The sequence below is a fragment of the Protopterus annectens genome, chromosome 8.part0, assembly GCF_019279795.1.
Source record: "Protopterus annectens isolate FY-2018-M chromosome 8.part0, PAN1.0, whole genome shotgun sequence".
Lineage (NCBI taxonomy): Eukaryota > Metazoa > Chordata > Ceratodontiformes > Protopteridae > Protopterus > Protopterus annectens.
This window is the reverse complement of record NC_056741.1, coordinates 855,168,782-855,191,917: the sequence shown is the minus strand read 5'-3', so window position 1 is coordinate 855,191,917 and position 23,136 is coordinate 855,168,782. Positions and strand designations below refer to the sequence as shown.

General features: G+C 41.6%; 1 protein-coding gene across 5 annotated transcripts in view; it reads left to right on the top strand.

The window, feature by feature from the left end:
* L1CAM (L1 cell adhesion molecule) overlaps positions 1-23,136 on the top strand; it is a 2,005,704-nt gene that overhangs the window by 1,356,682 nt on the left and 625,886 nt on the right. For all 5 annotated transcript variants that reach the window (XM_044080361.1, XM_044080360.1, XM_044080358.1 and 2 more), the window contains one exon: positions 21,667-21,837. In XM_044080361.1, coding sequence (XP_043936296.1) covers positions 21,667-21,837 — 171 coding nt within the window. The remainder of the gene's footprint in view (positions 1-21,666; positions 21,838-23,136) is intronic.

Sequence of the window (23,136 nt, the reverse complement as noted above, 5' to 3'; positions counted from 1 at the left end):
TGCCTTTTCCTTTGGTTTCTAAGTTTTTATTTAAGGCCAGATACTTTTAAAGCTATGATAAAATTGATTGCTACCTACTCAGTGAAATGTTGGGCCTTAGCCTTTGTCTGAAAAGATTTGAAGCTTGCATAAACTAAAGCTGGTGATTCCCTGCTCGGTGAGGAAACCTATATTTTTTGTCTGTGACTGATAAAGCTGCTGATACCTGCTCCATTTTGTTTTCTATTTTAAGAATTTTGCTTGGCCTGGAGGTTTTGTTCTATGTGAGAGGTAGACACTTAAATTATCTAGGCTGCATATTTCACTTTTTTTTTTCATTGGTTAAATTGTCTCTTGAATGATACTTAAATACTCAGCAAAATTTTGGGCCTTTGTCTTTCTCTGAAAAGATTTGAAGCCTGCAAAAACTAAAGCACTGACGGTGAATCCCTGCTGTGTTTCCACCCAGTGGGGTGAGATCTGGGAACACAGGTAGATAGCAATCTAAACTTCGACTACCAAGTTTCCACAGTGGTAAGGAAAGCCTTCTAAATTGAGTATCTCATAAGTAAGAGCATCACATCCAGGTCTAAGGATGTTATAACTCCCTTGTACTTGACCCTCATCAGACCATTAATAGAGTACAATGCTCCCTTCTGCATGTACCTCAACAGACACCTGCAGCAGCTGGAGAGACCACAGAGGTTTTTCACCAAGAAAATACAGGGCCTCTAAACCATGACTTACATGGATAGACTGAAAGCCCTGTTACTGTACTCTGTATTACATAGACTGTTGAGAGGCAACTTGTGCCTAGCCTACAGGGCAGTCTGTGGTCCTGCCCTGATGAATATGCTGCATATCCACAAGTCAAATGGCACAAGAGTCACTCACTCTAGGTATCTTAACCTAGTCTGTGACATTAAAAGAACATGTTGCAGAGCCAGATATAGCCTCACTGACCCTATTCAAGCATAATCTGGACAAATGGATAGGAAACTGCAAATTCACCACAGGGGGCACTCATGTCCCTCACAGACAGGGGTAGTTAGTGTTTATCATAGAATCACTCTGCGAATTATGTCCATCTAACCAAGGGCAATTGAGGCAACTCGGAATTAAAATGGCTAGGCTTGTAAGGGCTCCAGGGCCACTAGACTAGTAACCTCCCATGAACCTAAGAACCTATAATCAGTGAAGAAAGAAATGTTTTTTGCTGCTACAGGAGTAATCTTTGACCCCCCCCCATCACAACCAATTTTATCTTCTTTAAAAAAATGTTTTCTAATTCATTCCATAGGTAAATTGTGTCTTGATCACCATGTACTCAGGCTAAAGTCATTTTTAATTCAGTTATGTTATCAGCCAAATCCTCTGACGTTTCGAATAAGGCAGTATCTATACAGTACACTTCCAAGAAGCCTTGCATTCAAAAGATATATCAAGATTAAGTGGAAACATTTTTCCTCTTTTTGGGCCTCCACCAAGGGCAGAGATCCTCTGACTTTCTTTATATCATTAATTATTCATTATTGTTTGAATTTTTTTACTTAGATTTTGGTCATCCCTTTATCAGACTTAATATCATTACCATTTATAGCTTTTATGTAGGTCAGAATTCTGTTTTCTAGCTTCACTAAAGCTCTCTGAGGTCTTTTTGAGAGGTACATTCTTCCAACACATCTTCCTGGATATCTTGCCCTTTCCCCGATCATTTACTTCTTGATAGAGAAGCTCATGTTACCAAGGACTGAGCTGACTTTGTCCTCATAAGTTAAGTAAAAGTCCTGGCTGACCCTTTATTTTTATGAGAGTTGCCTTTTCTAGATGGCTACTTATTTGTTCCTAATGATAACACACATGAGAACTTCATTTATTGGAAGATCACCACTGTATCTAACCTTGATAGTTGTTTTATTTACTTTGTCTTTCTGTCTAGGTTGTGAGTTCTATTCTCATACTGTGTAAATGGGTTGTTGACACTGCAGTGCGGCATATGAGAAGGTGCTGCATTCCAGAGTTTGTCATCCTTCAGATGAGACATTAAACCAAGGTCCCATCTGCTTGAGTTGGTGGTAGCTCAAAGGGATATAAATGATTGCATGGCACCTATTGAAAAGAGTAGGGAAAGTTCCCTGATGCCCTGACCAAATTATGCCTAGTAGTATATATACCACCCTGGTTCTTTCCTAAAAAGAGACTACTAACCTGGTGAAGTTAACCCCTTCAACAAAGGATATATAAAATAAGATAAAATAAAACAAATAAACCCTGGAGGATAACTTCTTAAAAAACCTGGCCATTACATTCAACACAATATCTGACTCAGTCATTGTAGATAAACTTACAGAATTAGGCATAAACCCATATGTCACTCGATGGATAGCCAGTTTGCTCACTGATAGGACAAGAAGTTAGGAAGGGGAATCCACTTCCACAAAGAGTACAGTCACTAGCAGAGTTCCATAAGGTTTTGTACTGGGGCCTCTCCTTTTTGGCATCTACTTCTTTGAAAACAACACAAATGTCAAGAGCCTCTGGCTGACCTGGTCTGTAGATTCCTGCAAACTAAATGTCCTCATTGAATCCCCTAAAGACACAGATACCCTACAAAAGGGCCTGATGCAGACAAATAACTGGAGACAGAGCCATATAATACAATTAGATGCAAAAAATGCATAATAGTGTTCTATGGAAAGACCACCACCCCTAAAAATTACCAAATTGATAATACTCCACTACAAGTAGACCCAGTGGTTAGGGATCTGGGAATGCATGTTAACAGTAACCTGACCTTTGACCACTGTATATCTTCTTTGATGAGAAAAATCATTCTATGTTGTACAACTTATAAGTAAAGAAGTGGCATCCAGGTCCAAAGAGGTCATTGTTCCTGTACTTGGCTAACATCAGACCAACCATCTAACACAATGTAGTATTTAGTATATATCTGACCAGGCACTTGAAACAGATTGAGAGAGCTCAGAGGTTCCTCACAAAAAAGAATTAAGGGAGTAAACAACAAGTCCTATATGGACTGTCTCCACGCCATATCCATGTATTTGATCTCCTGCAATGATAGATTTGTAGCACAATAGATCAGAAATACCCATTCTAAAGACCTAAACCTTTTCTGCAAAATAAAAAGGACATGTTGGAGGAACAGGTATGCCTCTCAGAAATTACCCCCTCTCTACAACAGGATTCCTATCCATTTGAAACAAAGCTCATCCTTAACCCTCTTAAAATTTAACTTGGACCAGTGGATGGGAAATCACAAATTTACCCCTGGTTTGGCACCTATGTCCCTAATATAAACCTTGTCATCACAATAAACAAAACATGTTGGAGGGATAGGTTCCTGACCCAGAGACTCCCCAGACTCTGGAATAGATTGCCCATACATGTCAAGCAGAGTGCCTCTTTGGACCTCTTCAAGAGGAACCTTGACGATTGGATGGGAGAAAGGAAATTCTCCCCAGGGATCACATCAGTCTCCCTGCTAGACAGGAGTCCAGGAAAGTAAATAATGTAGGAAGAAATAGCCAGGGAATTGTTATGGCTAGGCCTGTATAGGCCCTAGGGCTGATAGCCTAGTACCAACCTATGAACCTATAACGGAGAGGGGTAGCCTGTGAATGCTTGATTTGTACAATGCTGTATCATTACTAAAAAATTCTTTGGGGTATTGACACATGTCGGCAATATTTCAGTAAATTTGGGGTAAGCTTGGCTAGGCTTAATTGGCTGTTGGGATGATAGCCTAGTAACCACCTATAAAACTATGAACTTAGGTGTTATGTAGTCAGGACAAGTTCAGGAAGAATATATGAATGTGTCATTTGCAAAGGAACGAAATGCAAGGAAGATACAAAACAGTGTCTTTTCAAATGATTTTCAAATTATATTTTTTTTTGTTATGACAAACTTGGTGAAACTCTGTACAGCTGCCCTAAATGCACTCTATAAAAACAGTCTCTGCTTCCATTGTCTTCTTCCATAACACTTCCTTCAATGATGTTTGTGTGGCACCTTATGTGGTCTACCCTCCGTACCTTCATAAAGAACTACGAATCTGATACAACCAAACTCAGTCTTTCTCTGAGACAATAGTGGTTTGTAGCCTGTTTCATAGGACCAAAACTCAAAGCAAATCAATGGGGATTTGGTCGTATAAGTCTTTCAGCCAGAGAACTTTGAAGTCAAATATAAGAGTTTTGTTTATTTACTATAATGCTGGAAATGTGAGAAAAATCAATGAAGCAGGATTATCCCATCCTCCTTTCCTTTTCTTTGGCCATTCTTAGTTTTCTTGGAGTTGTTGGTCATTTTGTCTTCACCCAGTTGATTCTAGAAGGACTGAGCATTATGATAATGTAAGTAGAGCATGAGTCCTAGAAAGAAATCTGTGAACCAAGTGGTCCTAATGCCAATGCATTAAGCTTTGATACAAGGCTTGTGAGACTTTTTTCATAGCTCCAGCTTTATGTTGAGTATCCATAACTTTTGTTTACATTAAATAGATTATTAAATATGTAAAAAGACTAGCAATTGAATAAATAAAATAACAGGTGATACAGAATATCATTTGCAAGAGGAAGAAAACTTACTTGAGGATGATATGCTTCCCAAAATCCTGTCCAGAATACAGACCACATTCAGTAGTCCACAACTTGACATTTGATTTTTATTTAGTTCCAGTCCTTTTCCAGATGGTGGCCACTTTATATGGCTTCCTGACTCATCAGTGTGAATCCTAGCTGTAATTTAAACAGAGATCCACTCAAATGGGACTTCTCTGCAGTCTACCCCCACCAACCACCACCACTGATCCCATATACAAATATATTATACTTATGATAAGTCTAAGATCACTGTACCACAAAGCAGAGAGAATAATCCTGAGAAACCACCACATCAGATTTAGTATCTATACCCCCATTCACATGTATAGTTCTGCAGTTCTCAGGACTGCAATAACATTTCCTGGGATTTCAACAGGCACCTACTTTATATACCACAGAAGGAATCCCCCATTGTTCCCACTGAAATTCTGCTTCCACACAAATCAAATTCACCTGATAGAGTGTAACACCCCTGCAATGGTTCAGTAATCAAGGAGCCCAGTCTTCACCACTGGCAACAGTGGAGGATGTACACAATGGGAGGATGACAAGTACACACAGTAAAGTGCAATTTCCCTTAGCAGCACACAGAGAACACCGTCAGTCTGGGGCTGGTGATCCCCAATAAGACTCCCCACTGGCACAGCTATAGGGTTAAGATCTCAGCTGAGGGGTCAAGCCAAGACCTCCAACACCCTCTCTGTCCAACCAGTGCTTCGTGACCTGGCCCAAGTAGCTCACACACACACACACACACACACACACACACACACACACACACACACACTCACACACACACACACACACACACACACACACACACACACACACACACACACACACACTCACACACACACACACACACACACACAGAGATCTGATTTATATACAAGCATACACACACACACACACACACACACACACACACACACACACACACACACACACACACACCTGGGAAAGGCTGCTACAGCCCCACTAGCTATGCCATCTTCTTCCCAGACTATAAGGTAGTTCCAGCTGCCACCAGCCAACTCTTTATCAGCTACTATAAGGCCCTTAACAAATGGAATCCAATCCTACAGTGTAATGTTACTAATAATCCAAATGGTAGTCTGAACATGAACAAGGCTATCTAGGAGTGGCCTGTACAGTGTCACGAAATGCATATGCAAGTACTCTAAGAGCTTAAATATGTCTTACAAATATCAGTCACAAAGACAGGTTTAGATATATTTAATAATAAATAATAAAAGAGCAAGACAATACTCAGAAAACAAACACAGTTACTTCAGAGTTCAAAATCACAGGAAATACTTTAAAACAAAATTGCAGGACAGTCTCAAATAAATACAGAAAACATCTAAACTAATCTTTACTATATTTTCATCTATATCTAAGAGATATACTATACCCTGAATCTTACTTATAGACAGGCAAGTTCGGATGATGATGATGAGTGGATGTTCTTGCTAGGTCCAAGACAAAATACAAAATGCACAGTCCCTCTCTGAGAGAGATCCCAAATTAATATCACACATTGCTGCTGGGTTAGCTTGGGTGACATCATTCTTTGTCACCTGACTTCAGTTTCCAGGCTAAATAGAAACTTAACATAATTTTAACATCTTTGTGTTAAAAATACATATCTCTCAGAACTGTACAGCTGCTAGGAAGTCATAAAGCAATAAAACACTTTTCTACATTTTAAACCTAGTAACTACTTCTCTCCATGACAATAGAAAAAAAGTCTAGCTCTAGACATCCTGTCTCCTTGCTGAATCAAAACTAAGATTTATAGCACATCGTAAAGTAGTTAATTTCAACTTATTTTCTTGATGTTTTGTAAGTTAATCTTCTATGTTCCAGCAAGGTATGCTTTGGTTACATTTCTGAAGCTCTGTATATAACATACAGTTCTGTATAAATCATATCAATATTCACAAATGACTTAGAATTATTTACAAAATTCCAGATAGCTGGGCTGGTAGTGTCACATTTCTCCCCCCACCCTGAAACCTCAAGCTAGTTTTTCAAGTGCCCCTTGAGAAACGTTGCTTGAGAGGGTTGAGCCTATCTGAGAATGTCTTATCCCATTCCCTGTCTTGAGAGCCCATCTGCATTGGCATTGCTAACCCCACTGTGGTGCTGCACTGTCATTTCATATGCTTACAACCCTAGGCTCCACCCTAGTAACTTGGCATGTTGCAGGCTGGCTCAATGTAGCCATGTTAAGGGACTGTGGTCTGTAACTACAGTGAATTTCCTTCCATACAGATAAGGCTGAAGTTTCTGCAGTGCCCACACTGTGGCTCGGCATTCCTTTTCTACAGCTTCATAGCATTCCTCCCTGAGTTGGAGTCTATGACTGAGATATGCCACTGGGTCCTCTTCTCCCTCTGAGGAAACCTGGCTAAGTACAGCCCCCACCCCATGGTTTGAAGCAGCCACCCGTACAACAAATTATTTGCTGTAATCTGGACTGACTAACATAGGAGGTCCTCCCAAAGCTCCTTTAAGCTTCTGGAATGCCTGCTCACATGCTGGGGTCCACACTACCTTATCTGGCTTATTTTTCCTTGTCAGGTCTGTGAGGGAAGCAGCTATGGTACTATAATTGGGGACAAACTTTCTGTTGTACCCTGCTGTCCCTAAGAATGCCCTCACCTGCTTTTTGGTAACAGGGGCAGGCTATGCCTGAATGGCTTCCACTTTGGTAGGTTCTGGCCTGACTGTACCACTCCCTACTCTATGCCCCAGGTAGGAGACCTCTGCCATACCCACCTGACATTTGCTGGGCTTAATGGTCAACCCTGCTCTCTGTAGTCTGCCCAGCACTCCTCTGACATGCTGAAGGTGCTCTTGCCAGGAATGACTGATGATGGCAATATCATCTAGGTAAGCAAGGCAAAATCTCCTTCTCCTGCAAGGATATGATCTACCACACTCTGGAAAGTCACTGAGGCATTTTTCATCCCAAAGGACATCTTTGTGAACTCATACAAGCCAAAAGGAGTCACAAAGGCTGACCTCTCTCTAGCACTGGGAGTCAAGGGCACCTGCCAGTAACACTTGGTAAGATCAATAGTGGTAAGATACTTAGGCCTACCCAGCTGCTCTAGGGCTTCATCTGCCCTAGTCATGAGGTAAGCATCTGATTCTGTGCGACTATTTAATTTCCTGTAGTCCACACAGAACCTAGTGCTGCCATCCTTCTTTGGTACCAGCACCACTGGGGAGGCCCAGGGACTGCTGGACTCTTGAATTTCCCCTAGGCCCACATTTCCTGTATCACCTCCCTCAGAGTCTGTTTGACTCTCTCAGGCACCCTATAAGAGGCCTGCTTAATAGACCTTTTAGGTCCTGTATCCACATGGTACTTCACCAGGTGGGTGCACCCTGGTTTCCCAATGAACATGTCCCCAAACTCCTGTAATGCTGCTTGGATTTCTCGAACCTGGCTAGGGGATAGCTGCTGGGACATTGCTACCCCTTCCACTGAGGTGTCAGTTCGAGCCTCCCTGAGGAGATCACTCACCAGATCCCCCTCAGACTCCTCCTGCCATCCACTGCAAATACTCAGCACAAGGGCCTCCATATCATGGTAAGGTTCCATCATGTTAACTTGGTACAATTTGTGCCTCTGCCTCCTGCCTAGCAGTTCTACCATGTAGTTAACATCACTGACCTTCCTTACCACCTTGTAGGGTCCCTCCCAGGCTGCCTCCAGCTTGTGTCTGACAGGAATGAGAACAATTACCTGCTGCCCCACAGCATACTTTCTAGTTCTAACATTCCTGTCATACCACACCTTTTTCTGCTGTTGGGCTTCTGCCAGGTTCTCCTGGGCCAAGCCCATGAGTTCCCTGAGATTTGTCCTGAGGTTTAGAAAATATTCAACAACAGACTCCTTGTGGGATTCACACTCATGTCCCACTCATCTCGAATCAGATTTAGAGGTCCCCTCACCCTATGCCCATATAGCAATCAAAGGGTGAAAAACCTGTGGATTCCTGGGGAACCTGTCTGTAAGCAAACAACAGATGGGGCAAATATTTGCCCCACTCCCTCTTAAACAGGTCTGCAAATGCCCATAGCATTGCCTTGAGTGCAAAGTTTAACCTCTCAAAAAGACCATTCGTCTGGGGATGGAAGGGGGTGGTCTTTACATGCTTCACCTCACAGTGCTTCCACAGACAAGCCAGCAGATCTGACATGAAATTGTCACCTCCGTCAGTCAGTATTTCTTTTGGAAACCTACCCTGCTGAAAATTTCTAACAAAGCATTTGCCACCTTTGCTGCCTCAGTGGAGGACAGAGACATGCCTCAGGGTATCTGGTAACATAATCTACTACCACTAGAATATACTTTTTCCCTGTGGAACTTGGGATACTCAGATGCCCTACAGTATCTATAGCTACCCTCTGAAATGTCTCCTCAATCACAGGGAAAGCATCAAAGGAACTTTCTACCTTGTCTCCTGTCTTGTCTATCTTTTGGCACTGCTCACAGGTCCTGCAGTACCGTATTACATCTCTAGAAATCCCAGGCCAATAAAGGTTTTGCATAATATGTCTTTTTGTATGCTTTATGCCCATATGATCTGCAGAGGGAATATCATGGGCTATGGCTAGAAGTGCCAGACAGGTTCTGGCCACTACCAGCTGCTGTATTCTCTCACCCTCTAGCCTTCCCTCAGGGGTCCACTCTTTATACAGTAACCCTTTGTACCAGTATACAGATTCCTCATTCCCTTGAGTATCAGGTGCCTCACTAGCTACCTCCCTCAGGCCTTGTAATGTAGGGCCTGATAGCTGAGCCTGTCTCAACTGTCTCTTTGTAACCCTTAACAGCTCCCCTTCCACAGGAAGTGTGGTATTCTTTGACAGCAGTGTCTCACTGTCAGCCTGGTTACTACTACTCAACTCTGCCCTTGCAGTCATTCTGTCCAAGGGAAAATCAGTACCCACAAGCGGCTGTAGTTCACCTTCTGTCTTGCTGCTACAGGGTAGCTCCCTCCTTAAAGTATCCACCTCACCAGTCCTGGTGAGGATACCAGACCCACATGCTTGTCTCCAAGCCTGACTTCATGGAACTGCATGCACACACAGTACTGCATTATCAAAAGCATTCCCTGTTAGGACATCTAGAGGGATATTCTCAAACACATCTACTTGCTGGCTTCCTTTTCCACACTCCCAGTCAATGTGAACCCTAGCCAAAGATATTTGGAATGGGGTCCCTCCTAAAGCTCTGACTAGACTACACTGCCCAAGCAAGTAGTGCCCCTCCGTAACCATTGCAGGCTTCACAATGGTTAATTCAGACACTGTGTCTTTCTTAGCAATGACCTCTTTCCCATTCAGTAAGGATATAACATCTTGTGGTAGTTTAATACCACTGTTGTCTCAGGACAACTTACTGCTGGCATTTTGTCATTCCCACTTACTGGCTCTCCCATCTTTTGTTCCCCACCTTGCCTCTGTGGACATTTGTATGCTACCTTCCCCCACTGGTTGTATTTAAAACATTCACCCCATGGTCCTGGAAGTGTATCTGGACTAGTGGCTTCCCCTGCTACTGGCAGACTCTGTTGGGGCAGTCTGAGCTGCCCACCATGGGTTCCCTTAGACCCATGAGCAGCACTAGGTGTCCCTTTCCTGTGCAGTGATGCCCTGTTTGCTATATATAGGTCTCCCTTCTTCCCCAATTCACCTGCAGTATTGCATTGTCTATCAGCTAACCAGATTCTCATGTCCTCAGTCAAAGTGCTAATGGTTTGTTCCCTCACCAAAAAGTCTGCCAGGATTCAAAAGTGGTGACCTGACATCCACTCACCCACATATGAAAATAAGTGCTTAATTCAGCAATATAGTCACACACACTTTCATCTAACTTGTGTCTATGCTCACAAAACTTTTTTCTGTAAGCTTCAGGTGTTAACTTAAAACATTTAAAATAAACACATTTTGACTGTATTATAATTTAAGCAATCAATATCAGACAGTTTAGGAATTACAGTTACAGCTTTACTATGGAGTAAGGGAGTCAGGAACCATACCCAGATCCCTTGGTCAAAATTATACTGTTTGCATACCCTCTCAAACATATGAATTAAATTATCAAAATTATCCCCCTTTGTAAATTGTGGAATAAATTTACTGACCTTTGTTGCTTCTGGGGTTCGATTACTCCCTTTCCCATTACCTCCATGACTCTGGTGAAGAGTCAACATCTCCTTTTCATTTTGCCTCTGCCTCTCCTTCTCCTCAGCTTCCAGGTGTCACAGTTTCTCATTTTTCTCAGCCTTCAGACATTGCAGTTTTTCATTTTCCTTAGTCTCTAGATGTCTCACTCTCTCTGCTGTCTCTGTTTCCAAATGCTTGACCTCCAGCTCAAGTCTCGTTAACTCCAGATGGATTTTTTAAGTCCTCTGTGAAAAGGTTGAGCTGTCCATTTTCTGATGGTTGTACATCTCCAATGCCAATCTGATTGCCCTCCTGGTTGCTATCTTGTGATGCAGCTGTGATTAAAGCTGCAATCATTTCTGCTTTAGTTTGGTTGGCATGCACCACTCCTTTAGCCTGGCACATCTTAGCCAACTGTCTCCTTGTCAGCTTGCCATATTCCTCTACTGACATGCTTGCCTGCCCTCCCTAACTAAGCCAACAAAAAAATATAAAACAATTGTGATGTGAAACTCTGAATGTTCACTGCATGACTGATTGAGAGTACAAACACCTTCAGTGACCACTGTACACAGGCTACAGGAATTCAGTATCCACACCACTACAAGCCAATTAATATGTGATGTGGCTAACTCACCACCATCAACCAATTCATATGTGGATATCCCACCACTGCTAACCAATTAATATGTTATGTGGATATCCCACCACTGTCCACCAATTAATATGTGATGCCCCTGTAATGGCCCAGTAATCAAGGAGCCTCAATCCTCATCACTGGCAATAGTGGGGAATGTACACAATGGTAGGATGACAAGTACACATACAGTAAAGTGCAATTTTCCTTAAGGGCACACAGAGAACACAGTCTGGGGCTGGTTCTCCCTCTTTCTCCAGATCCCCAATAAAACTCCCAACTGGCACAGCTATAGGGCTAAGATCTCAGCTGAGGGGTCAAGCCAAGACCTTCAGCACCCTCTCTGTCCAACCAGTGCTTCATGTCCCTGCCCAAGTAAGTGACACAAATACACACACACACACACACACACACACACACACACACACACACACACACACACACACACACACACTTTGAGATATGATTTATATACAAGAACATACACACACCTGGGGAAGGCTGACACAGGCCTACTAGCTATGCCCCCTTCTTCCCAGACTATAAGGTAGTTCCAGCTGCCACCAGCCAACTCTTTATCAGCTACTATAAGGCCCTTAACAAAGGGCATCCAATCCTACTGTGTAATGTTACTAATAATCCAAATGATAGTCTGACCAAGAGCAAGGCTATTTAGGAGTGGCCTGTACAGTGTCACCAAATACATATTCAAGTACTCTAAGAGCTTAAATATATCTCACAAATATCAGCCACAAAGATTGGTTTAAATATACTTAATACTAAATAATCAAAGAACAAGGCAATACTCAGAAAACAAACACATTTTCTTCAGAGTTCAAAATCACAGGAAATATTTTAAAACAACATTACAGGACAGTTCCAAATAAATACAGAAAACACCTAAACTACTCTTTACTATATTCCTGCCTATATCTAAGAGAGATACTATACAGTGAATCTTACTTCCACACAAACAAGTACAGATGATGATGATGAGTGGATGTTTTTTGCTAGGTCCAAGACAAAATACAAAACCCACAGTCTCTCTCTGAGAGAGATCCCAAATTAATATCACACATTACTGCTGGGTTAGCTTGGGTGACATCACTCTTTGTCACCTGACTTCAGTTCCCAGGCTAAACAGAAACTTAACAAGTTTAACATCTCTGTGTTAAAAATACATATCTCTCAGAACTGTGCAGCTGCTAGGAAGTCATTAAGCAATAAAACACGTTTTTTACATTTTAAACCTCTTCAAGGCAATAGAAAAAAATTCTGTTCTCATAGGTTCATAGGTTCATAGGTTGGTACTAGGCTATCAGCCCTAGGGCCTATACAAGCCTAGCCATAACAATTCCCTGGCTATTTCTTCCCACATTATTTACTTTCCTGGACCCCTGTCTAGCAGGGCGACTGACGTGATCCCTGGGGTGAATTTCCTTTCTTCCATCCAATCATCAAGGTTCCTCTTGAAGAGGTCCAAAGAGGCACTCTGCTTGACATGTATGGGCAATTTGCATTGAAACTAACATTTATAGCACATCATAAAGCCCTTCATTTCCACTTATTTTCTTGAAGTTTTGTAAGTTAATCTTCTATGTTCCAGCAGGGTATGATGTGGTTACATTCTTGAAGCTCAGTACATAACATATAGATCTGTATAAATCATATCAACATTCACAAATGACATCGAATTATTTACAAAATTCCAGATAGCTCGGCTGGCAGTGCTTATTTTTACTAGTTATTGCTTATTCTAGCCATTTATAGCACTTTTTATTGTCTGGTGCATACTTTTTACTGTATTTTATTCCTATAAACTAATCTGCATGGTTGTACTAAAATTGTCTGCCTTACAGGTCCTGATAAATAAGGTTTTTACTGTCACATTGTTTGTAAAGCTTTTTTATGCTAATTTCACTGTGTGAAAGGTATTAACTGGAAATTTTCTCCATTTGTTAAGCATCTGTTTGTTTGTTCTGATTTCCTGCCAAGCAGAGTATCATGCAACTGATTTGTTTGCAGTTAAAAGCATTCTCTAGAGTCTCCTTGCTCCTTTATCTGTTTACAACTTTCATTTAGTGGCTCACTGCTGTTTTTCTGCTGTGATAAACATTACTGTAGTGTTTTCTGCCTAAAATAGTGTACCTAGTAGCTGTAGTATAATTTCCTACCCTAAAATAGTGTACCTAGTAGCTGTAGTATAGTTTCCCACCCCGCCTCCCTATTGATGTTTTGTTCTTATACTTGGTGGCTTTGCAGTTGCCTGCCCCTACTGTAAATTTGATCTGGGACACTCTTCCCAGTCCAGTGTTATTAGCTCATTCTACATAATACATAGAGAACATTTGAGAAGGCCAACCCACTTAGTTTCTTAACCTTGAATTATCTTCTGTTCCTCCTTTCTCCCTTTCCATTTAAAAACACACTTTGCTAGAATCTATTATTGCTAGAATCTCCTTGTCTTCTGACTGAGTGTGCTTCTTAAACAATCTGGAAATATAGAGCTGATAAGTATATTTTTGGGCACTTTTTAACTGTTCAGAGTTCTGCACTGTCTTAATTTTTGCTTGGCTGAATTATTTATATATTTGCTGGCATTGTTTTCTGATACTCTAAGTGCCTCCATCTTTATTATTTCCTAACTTACTGCTTTCTACACTTGTTTTTAGTCATTTTTTAATTTAATTGCATGTATTTAAACTGTATTTGCTTTAATATTGCTACACACTCAAGTGTGCTAGTTTGCACTGCATTTGAATTGTTTTTACTGCTGTTTTAGCTGCTTTTCTATAAACAAACATTCTAAGCTTGTTTCCTGCCTTTCCTGTAACTAGTCTAGTCCAGATACAGATTTGCTGTATCCAGGACTGTTTGTAAGCTTCTGAGCCCTCCAAGCCTTTCTGTGTTGGAGGGAAGCCTTCTAGCTTATCAGTGGAAGTGTTAAGCACTAGGTAGCCTATCTACCACAAGAGGAGTGGTTTCTGGCTGAGAAATCACAGTTTATTGGCTGTTTGGGCAGTTTTTCCATCCCTTTTAATGTTCTGGTTTAAAAGGACACTTGTTTAAGCGGCACTGAGCTGAGGTAAACTATTACTGGTACCAGAAAGTCTGCTCTTCAGTTTATCCCTTAGATCTTGCTAGTTCTTTCTCTCTTGCACTTCAAATAGCCTAACTGCTTTGCACTTCAACAGGTTTTTGTAGCAATTATTGTAGCACACTTAAGTGCCATCAGCACTAGTCGTTCTTCATGGAAATAGCTCCAGTACTTAGTAGTTATGATCACCCTTTCTGGAATTATTAAAGGGCAGTTCCTTGTGCTTTCTCCTATTAACCTTGTGTACTTGGGCATTCTGAGGCAGGGTAGCAACTGCCTCATGTACACAGACAATGCTCTCCTCTTACCTCCCAACACTCAGACTTGTGAGAGATGCACTTATATCACCAAATTTGAAGCTATGCACACTCCAGTCTAGACCGGACTAGCTGGTCAAGAGGAGAAGGTCAAGACCTGTACCACACCACATGGAACACATATCCCTCCAGAACACCCACTATTACAGCTTTATAATAAAAACACAAACCACACATCCAACTTTGAGGAGGCTCTCAATAGAAATTTACCGAAACAGCAGAGATCTCCAAGACAGAAATGCACTCGACCACCACAACACAGCACAAACCACAGGACACATAGCTCACCTCCACAGTATGCTCCTCAAACTAAGCCCCTAAGGCTAAACACCTTGCCCAATACACTAATTATAGGTGACTCAATAGTGAGGCACACAGATTTCCCACTCATTAATCTGAATCAGCTGCTATCAGGTGCCAGAATCTGACACATAACACATGCACTCAGGTCACTCCACAACAAGTACAAGTATGACTCTGTCATTGTCCATTTGGGCATGAATGACCTGAGATGCACTTTTCTGGACTACATGAAAAGAGACATGGTGGAGCTCTTGGATTATGTGGCTCAGGCAGGTATGACACTAGCCCTGTGCAGTATCCTACAGTCACCCAGAATGATACCACAGTACAAACAAAAAATGATTGACTTCAATAATTGGCTAAGTTTCTGGTGTCATTCTAAGGGGATCCAGCATCTGTCTGCTTGGGAATGACATGATTGATAGAACTCGATGCTTTGCCAGAGATGGCCTGCATCTGTCACCCCTGAGTTTCCGGGTACTGGCTAAGGCTCTTGCCACCCCTACAGTGCCTTCTTTAGGCTGTGTTCCAAAGACCAAATTACCACTGTAACAGCTATAAATAAATGCAATCTGAGGGTCATGCTGCTCAATGCTAGAAGTCTAAATCTCAAGATGCACTTGCTTGAAGCACTCCTCAAAATGGAGAACATTGACATTTGTGCTGTAATGGAGACCTGGTTTAAAGCAGCAGAAAGCACCCCTGTGCTATCAGGCTATAACTCATTCCACACCTTTCAGCCTCAAAACATGAATCAACGCTCCAAAGGTGGTGGTGTCTTCATATTCATAAAGGATATGCATACCTCCAGACTAGTAGCCCAGCATAACGCATCTGAGATACTTCAGGTACAATTAGCATTGGGTAAGACAGCAATCCAGGTCATAGCCTGCTACAGGTCTCCAGCAATGTCCCTAAGCTCTCACTCCATGTTCTTAAGCACCCTGGAATCTATCAAGGTCCAACCCAACACTCTCTTACTAGGAGACGTCAACCACCCCTCCATCAACAGGGAAAATTACTCAAGCACCAATACACTGGCCCTACACTTCCTGGAATTTATCATTTCCAATGCCCTGGGCCAGCTCATTCTGACCCCCACTAGAGGAAGCAACATCCTTGACCTGGTTATTATTAACATGGGTGACCATTGCTCTACACCAGTAGTCAGTCCCCCCCCCCCCCGGTCAGATCCAACCATAAACTAATCATCATGGAAATCCACATCTCACCTACACCCCCCACAAAGGTAACTACCTTGAAAAACTTCTCCAAAGCTGACTTTGGACTCCTAAAACCACAGGTGGCTAACTTCACGGCACCCATGCCAATGGAAAATAGCTGCATGACTGCCAAATCATACACCAATGCACTGTACAACATGTACATAAATGCATGGAACTAGCCATACCCAGCAGAACCAAGATGCTCTCCTCCAAAAAAAGGAAACCAATCTGGTGGTCCCCTGCCATTAATAAACTCTACAACAGAAGGAAGAAACTGTTGCAGAAAAGGGTTAAGTCCCAGACTGTAAAAACTCCCTTAATAGCCTCAACAAAAAGTTGAGATCCTTCATCAAATCCTCTAAAGCCAGCTATGAAGGCAGAATTGCATCAGACACTAAAAACAATCACTAAGCCTTCTATAACTATATCAAGAACCTTCACAGCAATACCCAGATTTGCTCTGAGGTACTGCACAATGGTACCTAATATACTGAGCCATCAGATATTGCCAACATACTGACAGACAGATTCAGTGCCAACTTTACTCCCCCCCCCCCCAAACGGCCAATCACAATACTGGAAGAATGCCAGGCACCCAGCATTACTGTAGCACAGGTTAAAGCTGCATTGTCCAAGGCCAAGAATACAGCTTCCATGAGACCCGATAATATCCCTGGCTGTGTTCTACATGAATTACAAAGTGAACTAGCACCACATCTGTGTGCCCTGTTCAGTCACATCCTCACCTCAGGCTTTGTCCCTACCAAATGGTGCACTGCTACAGTCATCCCACTGCATAAAGGAGGAGCGACTACAGACCTTGGGAATTATCACCCCATTAGCCTAATGAGTCTGATATGTAAAGCTATGGAGCACATCATCATGGACCTGATTAACAAAGATATAGGAAATCTCCAAACTCTAGACCCCATGCAATTTGACTTTGTGAAATGGAGATCATGCCTGCTCGACCTGGTTGACTTCTTTGAGTCAGTTACCAGGGCTGTGGATGAAGGTAAGGCAGTGCATACACCCTACCTCGATCTGGCCAAGGTCTTTGATACCATTCCTCATTCAGGAATTATAGATAAACTCACCAAACTAGGCATCAACCCCTATATCACTAGGTGGGTGGGATATTGGCTCACAGATAGAACACACAGTGTGAAAGTAGTGAACTCCAAGTCAAACTGCAGACCAGTCACAAGTGGAGTTCCATAGGGATCGGTCCTGGGTCCTCTCCTGTTCAGCATCTACTTCTTAGAAGTCCAGGCCAACACAAAGGGACTCTGGCTGACCAAGTTCGCAGTTGACTGCAAGCTGGAAGCCATTATTAACTCCACAAGTGATGCAGACATCCTACAGAAAGCCCTCACTGAGACCAATGACTGATGTTGAAACCATGGCCTTAAGCTTAACACCAAAAAATGCGTTGTCATCTCCTTTGATAAAAACTCAGTTCCCACTACTTACCACATCGATGGGAGCCCACAGTGACCACTGAGGGCATTATAAGAGATCTGGGGATGCAGGTTGACAGTAACCTCTCCTCTGACCATCACATTGCCACTGTGGTCAGAAAGTCCTTCTATGTGGCACATCTCATTACCAAGGGTTTTGCATCCAGGAAGAAAGAGGTCATTGTCTCTCTCTACTCTTCCCTCATTAGACCAATCATTGAGTATAATGTCCCATTTGGCATGTACCTCACTAGACACCTGCAACAGCTGGAGAGGCCACAGAAGTACTTCATACAGAGGATCCTAGTCTTTAAACACATGCCCTACATGGACAGACTCAAAAGACTCCAGCTATTCTCTGTCTCATATCACCTACTTAGAGGTGATCTCTGCTTGACTTAAGCCATGTCTGACCCAGCTCTGTTAGAAATGCTACATCTAAAGAAATCCCAGTCCCTCCTCACCACATGCTCCAGAGACCTCAACCTCATTACCACAATCAACAGAACATGCTGGATGGACTGGTTCATAACCCAGAGACTGCCCATGCTCTGGAATAGACTTCCCATAAATGTCAAGCAGAGCACCTCACTGTCCCTCTTCAAGAGAAATCTTGATGAGTGGATGGGTAATAGAAAGTTCACCCCGGGGATCACTGCAGTGGCTCTACTTGATAGAGGCACTGAGAAATAATGTCGGCCAGCACGATGCCAGGGCACTTCTATGGGCTAGACTTGTAAAGGCTTCAAGGCCATTAGCCTAGTACACACCTATGAACCTATGAAGCTAAAGCAGATGTGAATTCCATGGTATTCACACCTGATAAAAAAATCCCAAAGTTGTCTGACAACAGGTTATGTCTTTGTCACTGAGCTAAATACATGAAACTGTAATTTTAATTCAGATTTAGTGCATCTCAAGGAGAGAAATACATTATGTTACAATTTACACAACACTGCTTCACATTTCCCTTGAAAATATCCCTTGTGATATTATTTCTAAACTAGCTTTTTATAACTTGCACATATTATTCATGGTAAAAAATGCCAGCTTATTTTACTTTTACTATTAATTTTAGAAACAGTGTTGTGTTGGACACCTTTGAATCGTAGTTATTTCTAAATACACTAACTGCTGTGTTTTAGAATGCTGTGGTGCATGAAGGTAAGGAAGGCACAAACATGTTGCTGAGTGTGGTAAGCGAGAGTTGTGACTCTATATAGATGCAGCTGCTACTAATAATAAAAGAATAAGAGTAATTAATTATCCATCATAGCACCACTTTCATTTAAGTGTTTTGGTTTTCAAAGCTTTGTCAGGAAGATATAGACTTTTTTAAATCATGGCATGCTGCTTTGGAAAATTTAGCAAATCCTCATGTGAGAGGTATGACAGATGCTTTAAACTCCATCAGTGGAGCAGTCACAGCTGTTACATGCAATTATGCAAAAGTCCACTGTCAAATAGCAAAAATATTATCCTGACATAATAATCAACAAGAAGTGTGAAGCCAGATTAGTCTTCCTCCTTGACACATTTTGATACCCTTTTAAATCTCACCCAAGTACTGTATGAAAGCTTGTTCCGAGGACAGATGGTACATTGCCATCAGTGAAGGGAAAAGACCTGTTGGTAATACCAAGCAATATGACCTCTGGCCAGAACATTGCTAGCTTAAAATGTGATCTGTCATCATCTTCAAATATATTATATCCATATTCCATCCTACCTATGCAGCACACACACATGCTGCTGTTTAAAAAGGTTCCATGTCAAAGACTCAGTCTGGCCCCTTAGTCAGAATGTAAAAAGCCTCACCATTATAACTACCCTACTCAACCTGTGGTACATTAACAGAAGTATGTTTCTGCTAACATTAGTTAGTCTGTACACTCACAAGAGGTCTAAAGAAGGGTGAAAGCCATATAAACGGGACAGATGGAATGAGATGCAAGCAAGAAGATCTTCTTCACCATGCCAGCCCATCATAAACTGTCTTCTACCTCATGCTTCCTCTGTACAGGTGTATAAATGTAGTAACATGCTTATTGAGCTGGTATAAATGTAGTAACATGCTTATTGAGCTGGTATAAATGTAGTAACATGCTTACTGAGCTGGTATAAATGTAGTAACATGCTTACTGAGCTGGTATAAATGTAGTAACATGCTTATTGAGCTGGTGGTTGGAGGCCTGCGGTGCCTGTGTCACTGCTAAGGTATGCATCACTCTTTTATTCTGATCTAATTTACACACTGCATGTGTTTCCAAGGACTACATGTTATAAGGACCCTGCTCTTTCACTGAGATATCTTTTGCATATATCTGAGTGCCATTACATTTCTGATCTTCTCTAGGCTTGGCAATATAATAGTTTTACTACAAGGTTATGGTTCATAGTTACTTACTAAGCTAATAAGAATAGCCTAGGATCTTATGAAGTCTAACTTTACATTCCTATGGTTGTTCTTAGCTCTTCTGTTTTGCATACAAATAACCCACAAAAGGGCTGAAAGGAGATTTTGCAACATTTACATGTTTTCCTTATCTGTGATGGACAGGGGTGATAAACTGGTAAGTGTGTAAATATAAATAGTTAATAGGATAATAGGGAGCATTTACTTGCTGTTTAATTGATCTAGGAAAGTATAAATGTGGTGTTCAGATGATAGGAAATGAAATGGGATTATTGCTTTCCTATACATATTGTAGGCTCAGTGTTTCATCAATAACATTTCTGCCAGTAAATCAGTTCTGGCTCAGAAATATCCTGTCGATCTCTAGATGACCAGGTGAGTATGATAGACTCAAACCAGTGCTCCTGTCCTGCATACCTAAAGTGAGGGAGAGGTTTCAGTGTTTAGGGCTAACAGAGTCAGAAGAAGTTTCTGTCAAGAGTGTCAGTAATTACTTACAAAAGCAGCAAACAGGTTGGGTCAGGGACAGCAGTGTTTCCTTCAGTCATTGCCTTATTTGTGTCAAGAATCTCCATGGCTGTACCTCAGATAACAAATCTGTTTATCTCAGGGTGGTTTGAGTAGCCACCTCTATTAGAAGTTAGAAGCACAGCATGGGAGGAGTGAAGGGGCAGCCACCCAGAGAGCAAAAGAGAGAATGATTGAGAAGTGCAGTTTCTGCATTCCTTTCAGGAATTAATTTACTGACAGAAATCTAATTACTGCATCACTGACACAACCAGAAATGCACTGTGCTTCATTTGTGGTAAAATGTAGCAAAGTACAAGTCATTGTTTTCTTAGCTGAAGAGCTGAGGGGACAAGCTCTAGACTGGGGACCGGCACCGGGCAATAGATGAGATGACTATGGTGCTGATAGAAGTTATGGTACAGGGTGATAAGCTATGAGGGCAGGTGGTGAAAAGTAAAGAGGGTAGACAATTTAAAATAAATGAGCCCAGAGGTTGGTCCTGTACCAGCCAAAGAATAAACATCATTTCAAACCCACACCTGTTACTATTTTTATTTATGCATTTGTCATATGTATAATGGATGTCCTTCAAGGATGCATCTGCAGTCATCACATATGGGTTGTCCTGCCTCAGGCAGCCCTTCGGTCGGCCGGATTCCAAAGTCTGGGTCCGGCGTCGGCTGATGTCGCCCTTTCCCCGATGTCATAGCGCCTGGGGTAAAAAAACAGCCAACGCCATCTTCCCCAGTCTTTCTTGCCGCGTGGTGCATCATTTCAAACCCACACCTGTTACTATTTTTATTTATGCATTTGTCATATGTATAATGGTTACTTAAGCTTCTAAACTGTGTTTCTACCAATGTGGTGTTACTAAAACTGAAATACATGTTTATTTCTGTTATTCTAGCTTTTCTACATATTGTCCAGAATGAAAGAGTATCCATGGGACTTAATGGAGACCTCTATTTTTCAAATGTAAAAGTGGAAGACAGCCAGTTGAACTATATCTGCAGTGCTCACTTCACAAGCACCAGGACCATTCTTCAGAAGGAAACCATTGTTGTCACAGTGAAGCCAAGTAAGTTTTCTTTTTATGCAAGAAAAATAGAGCTTCATTAGTTTAGCTTTACAAAGTTCTGTTGATACTTTTGGAATCTCTAAGGTTCAGATGAGCACAACAATTAGGACAGAATGTTCGTAAGTCCTATTGATCACTTCTTTTATTTTCATCGCTTCCAGGATAAATGCCACTGTTTCCTTCAGCTTGCCATATTGTGAAACTATTTCTTTTCTTTCAGAATCCTATACCCCACAATCAGTATTTACCGATGCCTAAATAGTTTTAACTGCATCTCTTAGCTATGTTGATGACTTTGTGACACTCCTCATCCATACCTCTGTACTTCTAATATAAACTTTATGATAGCCATATATGTAATTGTCTATGAACCTGCTTTACATAGCACCACTAACTACAGTATTAACACTTTCTACCTTACCTAGTTCCTTCCCTCACCTCTATTTCTTTGAATTCCTAACCACTAATCACCTGAACTATGATCTATTTGACAACCCCACTAATACATCTCTTCAAAAGCTTTTCACCTTTTGCTAATACATAAGTGCCTTTATGCTGTAATAGCTGACTCTATTTTCATATGAATGTAATCTAATTAGCAAATGTATGTTTAATTGTTAATGAGTATTTAATATCTGTTGACTTACATTACTGAATGTATGTTTACAAGTTTTGTAATATGTTGGAGCTTTTCTCCCAGGGCCTTGTCTGAAAAGGAGCTAAACGAGGTAAACAAAAACAAAATAAAAATAAATAAATAAACATAGGTTCATAGGTTCATAGGTGTGTACTAGGCTAATGGCCTTGGAGTCTTTACAAGCCTAGCCCATAGGATTACCCTGGCATCGTCCCACCCAACCTTAGTTCCTAGTGCCTCTGTCGAGTAGATCCGATGGAGTGATCCCCGGCATGAATTTTCTATTTCCCATCCACTCATCAAGATTTCTCTTGAACAGGGCCAGTGAGGTGCTCTGCTTGACATGTATGGGAAGTCTATTCCATAGCATTGGCAGTCTCTGGGTTATGAACCTGTCCCTCCAGCATGTTCTGTTGATTGTGGTAATGAGGTTGAGGTTTCTGGAGTGTGTGGTGCGGAGGGCTTGGGATTTCTTTAGATGTAGCATTTCTAACAGAGCTGGGTCAGACATGGCTTTATAAGTGAAGCAGAGATCACCTCTAAGTAGGTGATATGAGACAGAGAATAGTTGGAGTTTTTTGACTCTGTCCATATAGGACAAGTGTTTAAGGCCTAGGTACTTCTTTCTAAGGTACTTTTGCGGCCTCTCCAGTTGTTGCAGG